Source organism: Lepisma saccharinum, chromosome 1 (genome assembly GCF_977018435.1).
Source record: "Lepisma saccharinum chromosome 1, izLepSacc3.1, whole genome shotgun sequence".
Taxonomy (NCBI): Eukaryota; Metazoa; Arthropoda; class Insecta; order Zygentoma; family Lepismatidae; genus Lepisma; species Lepisma saccharinum.
The window spans coordinates 219579737-219597421 of record NC_139229.1 but is presented as its reverse complement, the minus strand read 5'-3'; the positions used below and the strand labels follow the sequence as shown (position 1 = coordinate 219597421).

Here is a 17685-nt window from a genome sequence, read left to right as displayed (position 1 = left end):
GTTGCCTGAAAGTTCCTCCCACACGACATCTCTTTGTAGATTGTTTGCCTAATTAGAAGAATTACCTATATCGGTTTATACCTCATTAACACTTGGCAAAACACATTGTTAATTGCTGTGTTCAATTGTTGTGTCAAATTCAGAACTTCATGTTTTCTTTTTCTGCCTGTAACACAAGTAAGCATATCATCAGAAGTACATTGTCACTACTTGGTATGTACTCAGGATCATCACTGTCACGAAGAACACCCAGAACACTAGGTTCATTGCTGGAGTTTTCTTCAGTCTCGATCTATCGTCGTATGTCATCGGAATTTGCCATTTTTCTTCCAAAAAACAAACTTCTAGCTACAAAACAGCAAAGGCAAAACGTCACAACCAGCTACACAATGCTAAACAAATGAACAAAATGCTGAGATTCCCAGCATGCACTCCTGCCACCTGTATTGAAAATTACCGGACCATTGTTATATATCCTTTCTGCAGGGCAAGAGAAAATTAAATCTGCATGCATATAAGTGATACACAGGGTCTGGACGTGTATCATTTTGATGCACGCGTCCTGGTGGTAAACTTAATTTGTGTATCAGATTTATGCACATGGCGCTTAACATGTTAAATAACTCAATACTTTACAAGAAAACTATAAAAACTAATAATGTGACGTCAGCTACAAGATTAACATATACAAGGTGGGACTGTGTACTTCAACAGTCTGACGTCACTCAAAGATTTCAAAAGTAAATAAAATGTATAAATAAATCGAAATCTGCAGCACAAATATATTGTAAATTACACAAAAACAATAACATAAATTATCGCGTGCTTAAAACTGTTCACGGGATATGTCCTTTCATTTCTACCGAAACACATATGCACGATTCCATGGTCATCCAAACACATCGCATCAAACATCTTACATTGAGTTAAGTGTTCGTGTTAATCACACACAGATACAGCACCAACACAGCAGTTCGGCACAATTACAATGTGCAAGGACAAGCTTCTCCCAACTAAAAAGAACACTGTTCATAAGTCTGTAGTGAGAAAATAAACTTGCTCTCGATCTCGGCGCAACCACAAAGGGGGTCCCAGGAAGGACATGTTAGCCACTACAGTGCCTGGTTGATTCAGCATGGCATGTTCATTGGAAGAGTATTTTCCTACTTATTCTTACACTCATGTACAAGAGGTTTGCTGTACCTCACAGAGCATTTCTTTTACGACTAGTTCATTGATTTCGAGAAACCGGAAGAGTATGTGACAAAACACGAAGTGGTTGCCCATCGGTTTTAACCCCTGCCACAGGGGGGGGGAGGGGGGGGGGGTGCGTACAAGTGTGGAACAATCTCCATCCAAAAGCCTGAGGGAACTTGCGTCCCAAGTGGACTTGTCACTTCCCAGTGCTCATACGTCTGTGAAGAAAACTACCCTAAAGCCATATCACGTTGGTGCTGTCCAAGAACTGTAAAACCTTAATAAGGATAAATGCTTGAAGTACTGCAGATGGTTTGTATTTCTCATCGAAGATAATGACATCAGAATTCTTGATTCCGTTTTTTTTTCACTGATGAAGCTTGGTTCCATTTGAATGGTTATGCTAACAGCCAAAACAGCAGAATATGGTCCACTGAACATCCTCACGCGTTCCACGAGGTACTGCTTCATCAAAAAAAGACTTGTAGTATGGTCACTGTGTTTACTATTGTTGTCAGACTGAAATAGTCTGACAATTGTTTTCGGACTTAACAACAATCAACAGTATTAAATACCAACAAATGATCCCACATATTGTTAAGAGTTGGTATTTAGTGTTGAAGATCAATCCTCAGATGTTTTTATCAGATTATCAATGTTTATAAAATATTGTAATTTTTTTTATTTGAATTAGTGATAATTTTATTAACCCATATGGCCTATATTAGTCATTCCCAAACTGTGGTCCATGGACCCCTGGGGGGCTGCGATGATAATCCAAGGGGTCTGCAATAACAATGTAAGTTTTAAGTACTTAAAAAGTCATTATATGCAATTGGGCAATTCTCTGAAAAGTATAACCAGGATATCAAATAACGAAGTTGCAATATTAATTTGGTATTCATGGTATTTAGGTAGAGTACAATGTAAACCATCATGAAAAACAAAAAAACAGGTAAATAATTAGAAAATATAAAAAAAAAATTGTAAAGTTGAAGGTCATTTTACAAGGGAAAACCTCTGAAACTTTACCTCAGGTACGGATACATTTTTATAGATATATATATAATTAACATATTTGAATTATTTTTATTTATCAAATATAGGGTTACTTAGCTGCATATTGAATATGAAAATAAAGGAGTTCGTCTTTTAATACACTGCAAAATTGGCATTTTTAAAGTACTCCTCTTATCCCATGCATCACGCAAAGTATTAAATTTTTCTTGTGCAGAAAGATTTTTTTTGTAGAAAAACATTTCCAAACTAAAGTACTGGAAATGCAATTATTACAATTTCATTTAAGCCACTGAAACTCCAGTGCAAATACTTTTTGTGTCCCGTGCATCACATTTCAAAGTATAACATCTTTAAACTTGAACTGTCCTCTGGAATTAACAATGAGAGAAGGCTCTTTTTTTTTTTTTTTTTTTCTTATTTTTGGGTACAATAACTTATTAGTCTTCAAAGCCACTTCCAGTGATTGGTTTGATTTAATTTGATTTGGTTTATTTTATTTCGTTTTTCTGCAACTTTTGGCTAATTGCGAAGAGTGATGATATGATGGAATCGGATGAATGGACATTCACAAACACCCATGCCCAAGATGGGATTCGAACCCGAAACCCCTGGCATTGTAGCACGATGTACTAACCACTCCACCATGGGGTCCGGCCAAGTGCTTGGTATCACCAGCCTTCACCATTATGGATATATCATATTCATCAGCAACCTTTTTCGCAACTGCACCACGATAGTGTTCGTCGTCATATCTTACTATGTCCCAGTCACCAGTGCTGTAGCCTGCTCTCGCATTCACATGAATTTCTAATTCATGAGATGGAGCATTCTCAGGGGTATATAAATGTCTACCTTAAACAGCTTTTATGGTATGTATAAATTTGGTGCCTACAATTGGATGAGCATCATCCCAACTTCTCTCCCATGAAATGCTTTTTCATTTATCAAAATAACTTTAGTTTTGGGCATGAGACTTCTAATTACTTCTGAAAAATAGGAAGTAGTCTGTCTGTACAATTGGTGCAAATTTACTTTTGCTCATTCAGGGTGGCGACAGACCTGGAAAAACCGGGAAAAGTCAGGGAATTTGAGGTGTCAAAAAAAGTCAGGGAATTTTGTCTTCATTGACTTTTTTTTTATTTTTATTTTATTTTAGGATATCGTTATGGAACTGCACAGGAAATCTTGTTGCTAAGTTTTGGCCTCAACTTTCTAGGCCCCTTTTATGCACAACACAACCACGGTGCGAGAAATTTCCGGAGGGGCAGAAACAATTGTTAAGTCTCTAAATATTACGTGTAAAATGCATTGAATTATCATTTTACTTGACGTATGGGAGTAGTAAGGGGACAGAACTGTCAACAGATGGAGGGGATGGGAGCGGGTAGTGCCATCAGATAGTTGTTGCAAGTCGTAGTAAGGCATTTTGTTGGAGAAACTGAAGGAACATGGAAACTAATAAGCTCCATTGATACATACGATTTTTGTCGAATATCGCCACCTGACAAAGTATCTAAGTATCTTACTACAACATGCATCGACAAAGTATCTTACTACAACATGCATCGACAAAGTATCTTACTACAACATGCGTCAGAAATTGCATGCATGGCAATCTTATGGAATTGATTTTTGTTGGATGTCTTTGGACTGCAACATCCAACAAAAATCAGATGCGTAAACAAGAGCTTTAAACTCGTGAGAGATGGTCATTAATCTCTCACTGAGTGAAGTTAATGTCCAATACGAGGGTCACCATTTATATTTTGAGCCTAACAATGAAAAAACAGGAATTTGGCATTGAAAACTGCTTTATTGTTTTTCGAAGTATTCTCCTTTATGGTCAATACACTTTTGCATTCGTTCGAACCATTTGTCAAAGCAGTTTTTCCAATCTTCTTGAGACACCTCCATAATATGTTTTTTGAACGCATCAACGGTGTCTTCCGCTGACGAAAATCGTTGTTCACGCAATTTATTCTTGACATTCGGGAACAAGAAGAAGTCATTGGGTGCCAAATCAGGACTGTACAGCAGATGACCCATCAATTCGATTTTTTGACTGTTCATAAAGTCGGTTGTTAGACGAGATGTGTGACAGCTGGCATTGTCTTGATGAAGAATGATCCGACGGCGTTTGTTTGTTTTCCGTATTTGACCGAAGACCTCTGGCAAACAAATTGTTGTGTACCATTCAGAGTTGACCGTTCTACGTTCCTCTAAAGGCACAGTTGCCACATGACCAGTTTTCCTGAAAAAACAGGCGAGCATTTGTTTCGATGTGCTTCGAGCGCGAACAACTTTTGTTGGATTGGGTTCATCTTGAAACACTCATACAGTCGACTGCTGTTTACGTTCCGGCTCATATGCTCATATCCATGATTCGTCACCTGTTGCAATCTTATATATGTCTTTTGAAGCAGCACGATTGTATTTATTGAGCATTTGTTTGCACCAATTGACGCGAGCGTCTTTTTGAGTTTTTGTCAAATTGTGTGGGATCCAACGAGAACATACCTTTCTCACAGCTAATGATCATGTAATATTTTATATATGCTGGTGGAACTAATGCCTATGGTTGCCTCAATCTCACAGTATGTCACATGACGATCTTGCAGTATTAGGTTTTGCACAGCATCAATGTTTTCTTGAACAACAACTGATTTTGGACGACCTTCGCGAATCTCGTCGGTGATCGAATGGCGGCCACAATTAAATTCGTTATACCAGCGTTTCACAGTGGCAAAGGATGGGGCTTCATCGCCAAATGTGGAAGTAAGTTGATCGATGCACTCTTGTCTTGATAATCCACGTCGAAAATCGTAAAAAATCATCACACGAAAATGTTCACGAGTTAATTCCATTTTATTGTTGTCGCGCAATCTCCAAGGCAACATAAACAACACAAATGAAGCTATTGACAAAACATTTGAAGTACGTTATGGTCAATAATGCCAGACGATTCCGTGCAAACGTCAAATCGCTCCTAACTTGAATCAGTGTTGCCAAGGCTCAAAATATAAATAGTGGCCCTCGTATTATGAAATAAAATACTAATAATAAATACGTAAATATTTTAATATAATATTTACTTGAGTCATTCAATCATAAAAGCAAATCACTTTCTTCAAGAATTGACTTTTCTCTGCCAGCCCTGCTAAATTTCTACTTTCCATCTACTGATTTATACGAGGGGTGGCCAGAAAGTAATTTCCAATTAGTAGGGACATTGATTTTTCTCAAACGCCAAAACCGTGAAAAATGGTAATTGCTGCGAAGTTCTGTTTAGGAATGTGCAGTGATGTCTGGACACATTTTTTGCCCGTTCGAAATATCGAAATAATGCGAATTTGTCATAAAATGCGAATTGTTGGCTTTTTTAGCAATTTTTTTAAAAGAAATGTCCTAAAACAACAAAAAATTCCATGAAATCCAACATTCTTGTCTTTTCTAGGCCATGTTTGTGGCCCGACCCTGTGGCTGAGTGGTTAGCACATCGCGCTGCGACGCCAAGGGTCCCGGGTTCGAATCCCGGTCGGGCTTGGTTGTTTGTGAATGTCCATTCATCAATTTCATCATTTCATCACTCATCCCCATCTTCGCAAATTAGCCAAGAGGCACAAAACGCGAAGTAAAATAAACTAAATCAATCAATCAATCAACCATGTTTGTGTACATGCAAGTTTTCCAACATTTTACTCAAGTGTAAACTAGAGAGTTATACGCACATGGAATAATTCTGACAGCTACATTAAATCATGTATTTCCCACGATTTTTTCAACTTCTGTCAAAACCATTTGCATCACAGAGCAAAGTGGCAGGGTTCTAACAGGAGATCGAGTGCGTATCTACCGTCACACGGGTGCCACATCTTCAGTATTTGTCGCGCGAGATGTGTTTGCAATTACCAAGCTAAGTGCACACCATCGGCATTTGTCAAGCGAGAAATAATGGAGCTCAGTCTTTAGGGCATCTGACTACCATGCGAGAGACCCGGGGTTGATCCCCTGTGCTGGGGAACAGGGATCTTTTCCACCTATTCAAACTGCTCTTGTGCCCACCCAGCATCATATCAAGCGAGTACCTGGAGGAAACTTTGAGGGATAAAGATAGCCAGGAGCGTGCTGCTGATCACATCACCCTCACCTTCAGCTGTGATAAAGAAAGTGTGGGGCCCTAACTCCACACCCCTATACACCTTCATGGCAAAGTGCAGGGAAACACTTGACTTTTACTTTTACTTCTTCAAAAATCTATTCCAACATTCAAACTGTCACGAAAATAGGTAGACCATGTGACCTACAATTTAAAATAATAGTTTAAAAGCACAATGGAAGTATAAGTTTTGGTATATTGGGCAGAAAAATGTTCTAGAACAAAAACGCGAATTTTGGGAAACTTAACGCTAACAAGTCAAAAAAAGATAATGCCAATTTTTGGTGCCATAATACATATATCGGTATCTGTCACGTGAAATTGATTGATTTAAATTGTTTGGGTGCATCGCCACTTATGGTCCTTATGCACCCTTCAGTATATATGGGAAAAATTCCATTATCTAAAACCCTTACCTTAAAATTTAAAAGGAGGTATGGAAAATATCTTTCAGGATATCAAACTCTCACGAAGGGGCATAGGCCATGTGACTTACAATTTGAAACAGTATACCATGAAGGTATAATTTCAGATATTTGCCAGAAAATGCGCTAAAATGAAAATTTGAATTTTGGGGAAAATAACACCGAATAGTAAAAAATAAAAAATACACCAATTTGAAAAAAAATAACAAAAAATCAAGGTGCCTACCAATTAGGCATAAATGAAACAAAAATATAAGTTGTAATTTATTGCATTAGTAACAGTGAGTCCTAACCTAATTTTCAGCATAATCACCACCGTTGTTCGGGCATTTGTCGTAGCATGGCACTGAATTTTGTATGCCTATGGCATATATGTGTGACAGTAAAGACTGGAACTATCTCTACCACAGTGTAGCTGTCAAATCCTTGTCCTGTCAGAAACCTCTTCAGTTAAACACAGAGATGAAAGTTGGTACATGCAAGGCCAGGGCTGTACAGGGATTGGTCCAAGATCTTCACCTGAAGTGATGCAAAGGGCCAGCATGTTCTCAGCTGTAAGGGGTTGTGCACATCCGATTGGCCTTCTGTGAATTGTCTGCACCATCGTCTGACCATACTATCACTTGGTCTGTGCTATCACTCACAACGTCCAGTCTGCACACCTCACACGATTGCTGATGGCTCTGTGCCAAATTTTGAGCGTGTAAAAATCTAATTACTACATGTAGGCTACATCACAGTCGGTGGGAGACTGTATGAGAGCTGCAATCTTGAACCTAGAACTGTCCTTAACGGCTGCATTGTGACTGTACCAGATTACATCTACATGCCACTTCTTCCTGCCCACGTGTGTGTTGCTCTCCGGCCACTAGTGCTGCGTACAGGCACCATTGGATCTTTTTTCAGGATGCCCCTCGTATATGAACTTTCAGAAGCTGTTATTAACAGAGTAGTGTGTTCCTGTTTTAATGTTTGGTTAGGTAAATCGGGTACCTGTACAATGCAATTCTATAAATTGCTTGCGTTAAATTTATAATACCTAAATACCCTTTTCGTCAGCAATAATGGTATAACTGCATGTTGTCAGTTTCACAGTACTTCACTTGGGTATACTGTACTGAAGCAGAAATCCCATTGATAATGTAAGGGAATATTACTCATTTGTACAATTCAATTGTTTCACTTATGTGCAAGAGTTAAGTTGTTTGCTTTACAGAGAAGAGAGAAGTAGCTTGAAAAATGAGTCCGCACTCATGGTTCTTGCAAGCAGAGGGTTCCAAACCTCAGTTGAAATATCAACATATAATACCGAGAATGGATAAGGAGACTGATAAATTACAAATTGTATTTCTTCATCAAGCACTCTTCACTCTAATCCCATTTAGTCGTAACTTTAAAAATAATCAAGTATTTTATTTTAAACTTACTGCGTATGATAAAATTCCATAATCCTTCCATAGCTTGTGAATTGTAATAATTTTCTAAATTCACTATTGTGCAAGTTTGAATTCAAATCATAGAGAATAGATAAAGTAAGTCAGTTTCATAGAAGATAATATACCATACCTGGATCTGTATGAGTTTATTATTTCCATTTGCAATAAAACATTGATTTAGTTTAGTTTGTAATTGTCAGGGAAAAATGTAAATTTTGTCCTGGAAAACCTGGAAAAGTCAGGAAATGTCATTTCTGCTTGTTTGTAGCCACCCCTGTCATTACATGAGTACGAATAAGTGATCTTGCTTGTCCGCTAATTCCATCTACTACTTACTCCCTTCCCATGTGAAGTTGCAAAATACTTCTGGATTATTTTTTTTCTGTATTTGCAACAAAGTTCTTGCAAAAACAAGCCCTTCTACTTTTGAATTCTGAAGACGTTCATTCATCCGACCATATAACTTCATCAATATTGGTGATGTCTCTGATTTAGGATCAATTGCTTCATACAGAGTACCAACAAAGCAAGTAACATTTTTTTTTCCCTTTTAAACTATGTATCTTAGCACAAAAGAATGTCTGTCATTCACCGTGGAATGTTGAAGCATCTGTGAACAATGTACAGGATATAGGATTGGTTGGTTGAGTTGGTGCTTTAATTCCACTAAGGCTAATGGGCACTGGACCTACAGTTTGAAGTGGGATCCGAACCACTATGTACCTCCACAGGGTATCGAACCCGGGGCCCCTTGATTACAAGACAACGATGCTACCACTGCACCATCGGGAAGGCCCTTAGAATACAGTAGTTTAGTCCTACACTGTTATCTGAAAATCTGCGATACCATTATGTAGAACTAATTACAATAGTAGAATATATTTATGTGGTAATTTTTGTTAAAGGCATAAAATACCAAATCTTTTGGCCTTGAGATACTTTTAAAAGAGAGTTTCCACCTTTTGAGAGAGTTTATGGAGCCAGATATTAACCTGCAGTGGAGTGAAAACATAAGGGAGAGAAATGTCCCGTGCATCACATATTAAATGTCCCGTGTGTCACACAAGAAAAAAAATATTAAAAATTTGTTTTTATAAATATAAAAATGCTGTTCATTGCATATTGTAGTACATCCCATTGATCCAACAACTGTACCAAGTGAATTTTCTCAAGTAAGTTTCCAGATCCAGACTGTTATAATTATTAGCCAAGTGTCACATTATAATTTTTATGCATTTAGGAAGTATGTTTATGTAAATGATGTTTAATTAAACTTTAAAAAGTTTAAAGGAATTTATTATTAGGCCTATATTATACGAATAAAATCAAACATGGTGACATTACAAAATTCTGTCTTTTGTTTACTGAATTAAGTATTATTTTCTGTGGCTAAGGGGTCCTTGGACATGCATGCAATATGCTGCGGGGGCCTCGGACACAAAAAGTTTGGGAAATCCTGGCCTACATGATTAGTTTAGTGATTTAATCGGAACACTTAATGTCCAAATTGTAATAATAATAAAAAAGTAGACGTGTAGTAGCCGCATTTATGACTCATCCTTACCATTTCGTAACAAGCTCTCATCAGCTGTATTGGAATGGCAGGGTGTGTAGAAATTTACACTTAAAAGTCCAACTTGGTGGCCCAAAATTATGATTTTGATTTTTCATGTAAATGTATGGACAATACTTAGGCACATGTTGTGTGCGTCTGGTGACAAAATTTCGACCTGCTAGTGCTGCCATCTACGGAGATATGTCCCAAAAATGCCACTTTTTCACTCAACGCATCAAATTTATCAAATGCTGCACATGAACATCGTTGGTTGCAAATGACATATTGACATGGCATCAGTCATCAGACGTCTAATTATGACTCTCCGATAATTTCTTATATAGTTTTCTCACTCAAAAGTGCATTTCTTTAAAAATGTTAACACTGCCTTCCGCCAGTTATTAATTTAATATTCTGTTTGTTGTAAATGTATAAAGTTAAGCATTGAAAAATAACAATGGGCGAGGCTTTATAATGCAGCAAACTTGTTGTAAATTTGCCTAACAGTTTTCGTGATATAAATTTTCAAAGTTTTGGTTGCATGACTTTTGAATCACACTCTAGTTTTGAGTGTATCAAAATTTCAAAAAGAGTCTTGAGAAAAATATCAGTGTTCATTTTTGTAAGACCAGCAAACTATGATTTATGACAAGTTTTGGGAAATTATAAATAAAATAATTCTACAAAATAAAACTGTATGAAACTTCGAAATTTAATTTGTATAAACAGCAAACCTGATAGACCAAATTGAAATTCATTTCTTAAAACTGCAGAAGAAAGTGGAGAGTAGTGTTAATTTTGTTCCTGCAAAAGTAGTCTCTTTTCCACTGAATAATTGACATTTACCTATATTGTAAATGATTAATTGAAAATGCAAACTTTACAGCAATTGCGTGCCCTGGAATTGGAAGTGAAACATAAGTGTCAGTGCACACGGAGTAAGCTGTTCCCTCCCATTAGGCGAGGGGCAGCCTTAGATGTGTACTTGACCACCTCAGGTAAGCCAGGGCAGATGTCATTGGCTGTGCCGCTCCATCATCCCCATCCTGTATGTTGCATGTTCTTGCATGTACAGTTTTTTCTTTTCATTTGGCTTAAATCTTGCAGCAAGTTCGGAAATTAGAAGCCTGTCTTCTGAAGACGTTACCCTGTACTAGGAGTAAGAAATTACCACCTTTGAAAAGAGGATCCCGAGTGGAAAGATATTTCTTGTCATCAGGTATGCCTAACTGTTATTTTTCCCTTAAGTTGCTGCTTTGTATTTGTTTAAAAACAAATTATGTTTCTGCATGTCTGATTAGTTATAAGACTTTGTAATGGTGATTTCAGTTCTAATACTTTTTATATCAAGAGATATTTAATGAGGTGTATTAAAATTTATACCGATTTATCTCCATATAATCAGGTATTTATGATTTTACATACATATGAATTTTTAAGACAATATAGTGAATATTTTGTGCATTTTTATGTACACATGGATAATATACCTGCTGTAATGCAAACTTTTAAATTTTCTTGATGTTTTGATGTCACAGGGGCTCCCACGTTGCCAAATGGTTTGCACTCTCACCTTTGGTGCAAGTGGTTCTGGCTTTGATTCTGGCGGGGGAATGAATAAAATTTCAGTGTTGACCCTCTCAAAGGGCTGTGCCAATATTGAGTACATTTTAGTTTAATTTGATGTCACACACATGATCGTAATGAATAAAGAAATGCAAAATAAAATATATTCCTTCCTCCTCCAATATATGCATGCATATGAGTAAGAGAAATAGAAGATGAAAGTGAGGTGAAAAAATAAAAAAAAATAGAGAGGAGGGAGGAAGAATAGAAATTACTATATTTACTAGAGAACCCCACTCCTGTGTAAAAGTCTTGTATTGTGTACTACTTCCAGTTTGACATTTTTGTGACAGAAGTTTCATCACTGCATCTGGTAACAACCAATTCATACAATAACATTTCTTTAGTTCTTTTAATAATAGTTTCAGATGACATGTCAAAACAAAAAGGATGTTGCTTTGTGATAGAAGAAGGTAATTGTGGTTTCTTCTGCAAATTTATCAAACAGTGCCTTCATTTGATACATTTCAGAAAATGCCAATCTGCTCCACACATATAACAGGGCAAAATGGCTACCATCAAATTTTTACAAACGGCAGCATGATTCTCATTTTCTCTATAAAAGTGCATAGCCTTTCACAGTAAAAGATTTCAGTGTCCTGCTTATTGCTAACAAGGCACATACCTGCACAGTGAGATGAGAGAGAAGCTAGTAAAATGGGGTACACCTGTTACTATAGTGGAACCACAAGCAAAAGAGCCTGCGCACACCCGCGACTCCTGTGCACCGAATTCCTGCATGGAGGGGAGGGGCAGAGTGGAGCATGCTTCCTTATGGCCCGAGTTGAACGGTTAAACGGAAGAAGGGGGACATGCACAGAGACTTTTTGCCGAAGGTTCTTTTGTTTGTGGTCGCTCTATAGCATAAATAAACTTTGCAGCATAAGTGAGTAGGAATTAGGATTGTTAGAATACAGGTGAAGAATGAATGTGAAGGAATGAGTAATGAAGAAACAAGCAATACAATACAGCAAGTCACAACTGTTGCATAATTAAACCAGAACAAAAAGAAATCACTAAATATCTGAATTAGTGTGTCATCATCATCATCATCCTTCGCCGTTTCCTGCCTCTGGCTGGGTTGGCATAGAAGTGAAGCCTCTCCGTTTTTTCATGGTCTTCCACCACTAATCTCTTTCCATGGTATTCCAATCTTGTCCTCTTCTCCTAACACTCTCATCTATCTGCTCTTTCCACCGATATCTTGGTTTCTTCCTTGGCATTATTCCCACTCCTTGTGCATTGTAAACTCTTACTGGTAGTCTTTCTGCATCCATCCTCTTCATGTGTCCAAATTATCTCATCTGTGCCTGATCTATCCTGTCCTGCAGCTTCACCACACCCAATGTCTGTTGGATCTCCTTATTCCTTATTCTATCCATTCTAGTCTTCCCCAATAAACTCCTTAAAAATTTCATCTCCACTGCCTTCATTTTTCTCTTGTCTCTCTCTGTCATTGTTTAAGTCTCTGCTCCGTACGTAATTATTGGAACATAGTATGTGTTATATTTTATCTTCTTGCATTTTATAGGTACATCCCTGTTCCATATTAATCTTCGAACACTTCGATATAGTACACTACCCATTTGTCCTCTTCTGTTTACCTCCTCATCTATTATTCCACTTCTCTCAATTAATCTTCCTAGGTATTTGAAGCTCTTAACTCTTCCGTGTCCATCCTTATTCTTGGTTCATTTCTGGCTCTGTTTCTTGTTGTTATTAGCACCTTGCTCTTATCTGCACTGAATTTCATTCCTGCTCTTCTGATTTCCTCACTCCAACTATCAAGCTGTCTCTATACTACTTCTTCCCTGTTTCCCCATATTACTAAGTCATCAGCGAACAACAGGGCCTATATCTCTTCCTCTCCTATCTTTTTCCCCACATGTTTGTTAATTGCATCCATTGTAATTATGAAGAGCAGTTGGGAAAGATCACTTCCCTGTTTTAGGCCATTACTTATACCGAACCACTCTGTTCTTCCTACTGGTGTCTTCACACAGCTCTGGTTGGCCTTGTATGTGCTCTGCACTCTACACATTTTTCTTCCTTAACTCCTGCCTCTCTTAGAGCCTTCGTGCATGCTATAATATGCCATTTCTATATCTAGGAATGCTATAATCAAATCATTTCCATACTCTTAGTGCCTTTCTTGAATGTGCCTTATCGTGAATATCAGATCTACTGTTATCTGCCTCTTCTAAATCCATACTGTTCCTCTCTCATGTTCAGCTCTGTCACTTCCCTTATTCTTTTCTCTAATATTTTCTCATACACCTTTGCTGAGTGGCTCATTAGTGTTATTCCTCTGTAGTTTTTACAATCCTTTCTGCCACCCTTCTTGAATATGGGAACTATTAGTCCCTTTGTCCAATCTCTTTGCACTTCTCTCTCATGCCACACTGTTTTCAACACTTTGTATAGCCACTTCACACCAATCACTCCAGCTTCTAGTATAATTTCCACTGGCACTTCATCTACTCCAGGTGCTCTACCTCGCTTCATTCTCTTCAGAGCTTCCTCCACTTCTTTCCATGTGAGATTATTTTTTTCCTTTCTGTATTCTTTTTCCTTCACTTCTTCATGTTCATTTCCTTTTTTCATGTGGTCTCCCCAATGGTGCAGTGGTAGCATCATCCATCGCATTCTAATCAAAGGGTCACGGCTTTGATACCCGGTGGAGGCACACTGTGGTTCGGATCCCACTTTATAACTGTTCCCATTAGCCTTACTGTGCATAAAGTGGACTTAAAACTCCAACTCAATCTATGAATCAAACCTTTTTTCATGTTCAACAATTTCTCGAAATGATTTCTCCACATTCTCCTTATTTCTTCATCCTCTTCTACAATGTTTCCCCTTTCATCCATTAGCTTACAGCTGTCTTCTTTTTCTCTTCTTTCTCTCACTAATCCATACAATACTTTCTTGTTCCCATCTACATCATCTTCTAGCACTTTGGGCCATTCTTAGAGTGTATATTTAATAATTTTTAAAATAATTTTAATATTTTCTTTCCAACATTCGCCATGGCTTTGCATTGTACACTTCAGACTATTGTCATGAATGCATATGAGGGCAGTGATTGAGCATAACAGATTGCATACCCACACAGGATACGTCTGGTACTAAATCCATGAGCCCCACACAAGTTTTGATCAAAAGTGCATGGGGTACGTGAGTAAATATGGTAAATGCAATGATATGTGTGTTGGAGATTTAATAGTGGCAATTATTTATTTATAAATGATACAAAAGCGATACTTCTGTGAAACATTTACAGCCCTTTGACGTAGTCACCAGCATTGTGTAGAACGTTTTGCCATACATTTAGCAGCACCTGTTCTGTTGATGGTGGTCTATTGCGTGAAGAATCTCTGGAACAGTTCTGAATGGAATGTCATGAAGTGGTTCCTTCATCTTAGTGATCAAATCAAACTAACAGGGGGTGGTAGAACACCTGTAGGCCCCATGGAGCTAAAAAATCAGCCACAGATTGCGCTACATGCACCCGAACATTGTGCTGCAAAATTATGAGAGGATTCAGCAGAAAGTGTCGCCTCTTCTTTTGCAACACAGGTGACAGGTTATGTCCCAAAAATATAAACAGTAATATTGTGCATTGACGGTCTGTCCTTGAGGTATGGTATGGGTTAAGATAGCACCATCACAGTCTTACATGAGAATCGCCATAACTTTCACATTAGTGGGGTTCTGACGACATTTTGATTTTCATGTTGACCTGTAATGACGCTACTCATTTAACTGGCATTTCAGTTTTGGCTCATACGATCTTAACCATGTCTCATCCTGCATAATTATATGGCATAGGAAAACCTCTGCACGCTCATAGTGGTCCAAGTGAGTTTGGGTTTGTGACTACACGATTTTAGACTGCCAACTCCAACGACACACTATACCTCTTGTCACTGTGCATGCATGTGGTGTTGGAAGAAAGGGTCCATTTACTAGGAGATAGGTTAGGTATCAAACTAACGTGTAGTATAAGCAAGAAGCACCGGTTGCGTTTCATGGCCTACATACAACAGTGTTCCCACTATTAATATCCAACCCACATATAATTGTTCCCTTAAATATCATGTGCCATGTGCTGGATAAACCATGCTAAAACACTCCCATTTCGTGGGTGTTTTGTGACTGTGTTACCCTTTTTTACTCTTCTCACCTAATTTTTAATTTCTTCCATTTCCTCTTTAACATTGTGACCAAGAAACCCATAGACCATCTGTGCTTTAATGTGTTATTTTGTGTGGCGTTCTTTATTTTTTAACCTGATTTTTAACACCCTAAAATATTTATTTTTACCTTTTTTGTTTGTTAGCTCTTAACAGAAAACCTGTTGTTGTCTCCATTATAAATGCTTGTTAAACTTAGGAATAAAATTGAATTTTTTTGAAATTTTTTCTCTTGGAAAATATTATTGTTGTGTAAATTAAATTTCACAAAAATACCACTGTGGAAATACTAACAAATATAAAGATTTTTAAATTGGACGATATTCTTCACAGTGTTATGGATGGATGAAAATAACAATTTAGTATGCAATCACAAATAGTATTACATAATGAACATGTATGATGCAATATTTCACTTGCATATTCAGCAGAAATAGTATGATTAATGCCATTTGTCATTTTACCACTTCAGTTGTTTTTTTCAAAGCCAATATTACAGCAGATGATGTATGATATTTTTTATTAATAAATCCAGATGTACCCCTTCTGCCTTTTAAAACAAATCTGTACTTCACAAAAAGTTAAAGTACTTTAAAACTTTCTGCTATGATTTGGTGTCAATTGTAAGAATTATGGTAGTACTGAAAAGCTATGAATTTTTATAGAAAGAGAGAAAATCATTCTGCAGTTCATACAAAGCAAATCTGGACAAATGTCACAGATTCACCTAGTCCAGGAATGTAAGTGTTTGGCCAAAACTTCCCCTTTCCCACTGTCTTTCTGCTTCAGTACAGTGTGTCTGTGGATGGTGTAGCACATGCACTCTTGAGAAATTTGTGAGCAATTATTAGCTTTTTCGTTCATCCACACCCGGGGAACCTTACTTTTACATTTTCTCATGTTATACATTCTATTTTCATGATCCCAGCAAAGCAACATGCTATAATAACATTTTTCTCAAGTGTATGCAACAATTTGAGGCAACTGTTTAATCAAATGATTAAGAACTCTTGTCTTTGGTGTGAGTGATTCCAAGTTTGATTCCTGTTGGGAGCCTCCCAAAATTTGATGCAGCGTCATGAGGTCAATTGGGGAGCTACTTGAAAAAAGTAGAAGCAGGTTCTGGTCTCAAAAGTCAGAAAATGGCGATGACTGAACTCTATGTGCTGACCATTCATTACCCAATGGAAAAACCACTGTGGCAGGCCCCGGTCCTTAGAGGGTTGTTGCACCATGGAGTTTACTTAGTTTATCCAACATTTTAAGTTTTTCAACTTGGTCCTTTGAAAACATAAGAATTGAGGTTTTACTGTTATCGCATCTTGAGAAGAGAATAGTCTTTCTTTGTATCACTTAAAGAGGTTGATGGGTGGCAATTATACACATGATGTACAGAGCTGTCTCTGGAATGTTCATAAACATGGATTTTTCATAGCTTAAGAGAATAGCATAACTATTAAATAGCCCTGAAACTTTATCTCAATTTTTTCCAAACACTTTGTGGAGCATAAGTGAAGTTCATAGTTTTTTAGGTGATTTTGTAATTATAAAAAATATACAATTTGAGATATTCATTTTGATGGAGTATTATTGTTATTGCGCTTGTTTATTTGTATGTTAATGCTTTTTAATTTTAATCTGCTCATTTACTTGGAGGAAATATGAGGTTGGTTATATTTATCCAGTAATTTGTTACATTGCACCTGTATGTTGTTGTTTATGGAGAAGCATAGTTCTAGCATTTCATACATTTTTAGTGTTTCTAGCATTTTATACATTTTTCATTGGGAGTGTCATTGTCATCCTTATTAATTATTGATTTTTGTTCATAATTTACTAAACTAAATTCAAACTATGATTTCCTAAGAGTGAATTATTTGAAGCACGTTAACATATTCATAGTGTGTGTGTGTTTTTTTTTATATAAATTTGTTTGGATGTGATTTCTTTAAATGTTTGTGCATGGGAGCTCTTAAGATTTTCATCTTTGTGTAATCTTAGTACGTTGGGCTAGTGGTTGAGAATTTATCAGTTTAGTTTGGCTTAGTCTAGCTAAATTAGCTTAGCCTTCGAA

General features: G+C 37.2%; 1 protein-coding gene across 4 annotated transcripts in view; it reads left to right on the top strand.

The window, feature by feature from the left end:
• Window positions 1–17685, top strand: part of Sms (spermine synthase) — a 79229-nt gene that overhangs the window by 36045 nt on the left and 25499 nt on the right. For 3 of the 4 annotated variants that reach the window (XM_083112146.1, XM_083112145.1, XM_083112147.1), the window contains exon 4: window positions 10897–11008. In XM_083112146.1, the coding sequence (XP_082968272.1) occupies window positions 10897–11008 (112 nt within the window). Of the gene's footprint in view, window positions 1–10675; window positions 10788–10896; window positions 11009–17685 lie in introns of all 4 variants that reach the window. The other variant, XM_083112148.1, reaches the window with a different exon arrangement.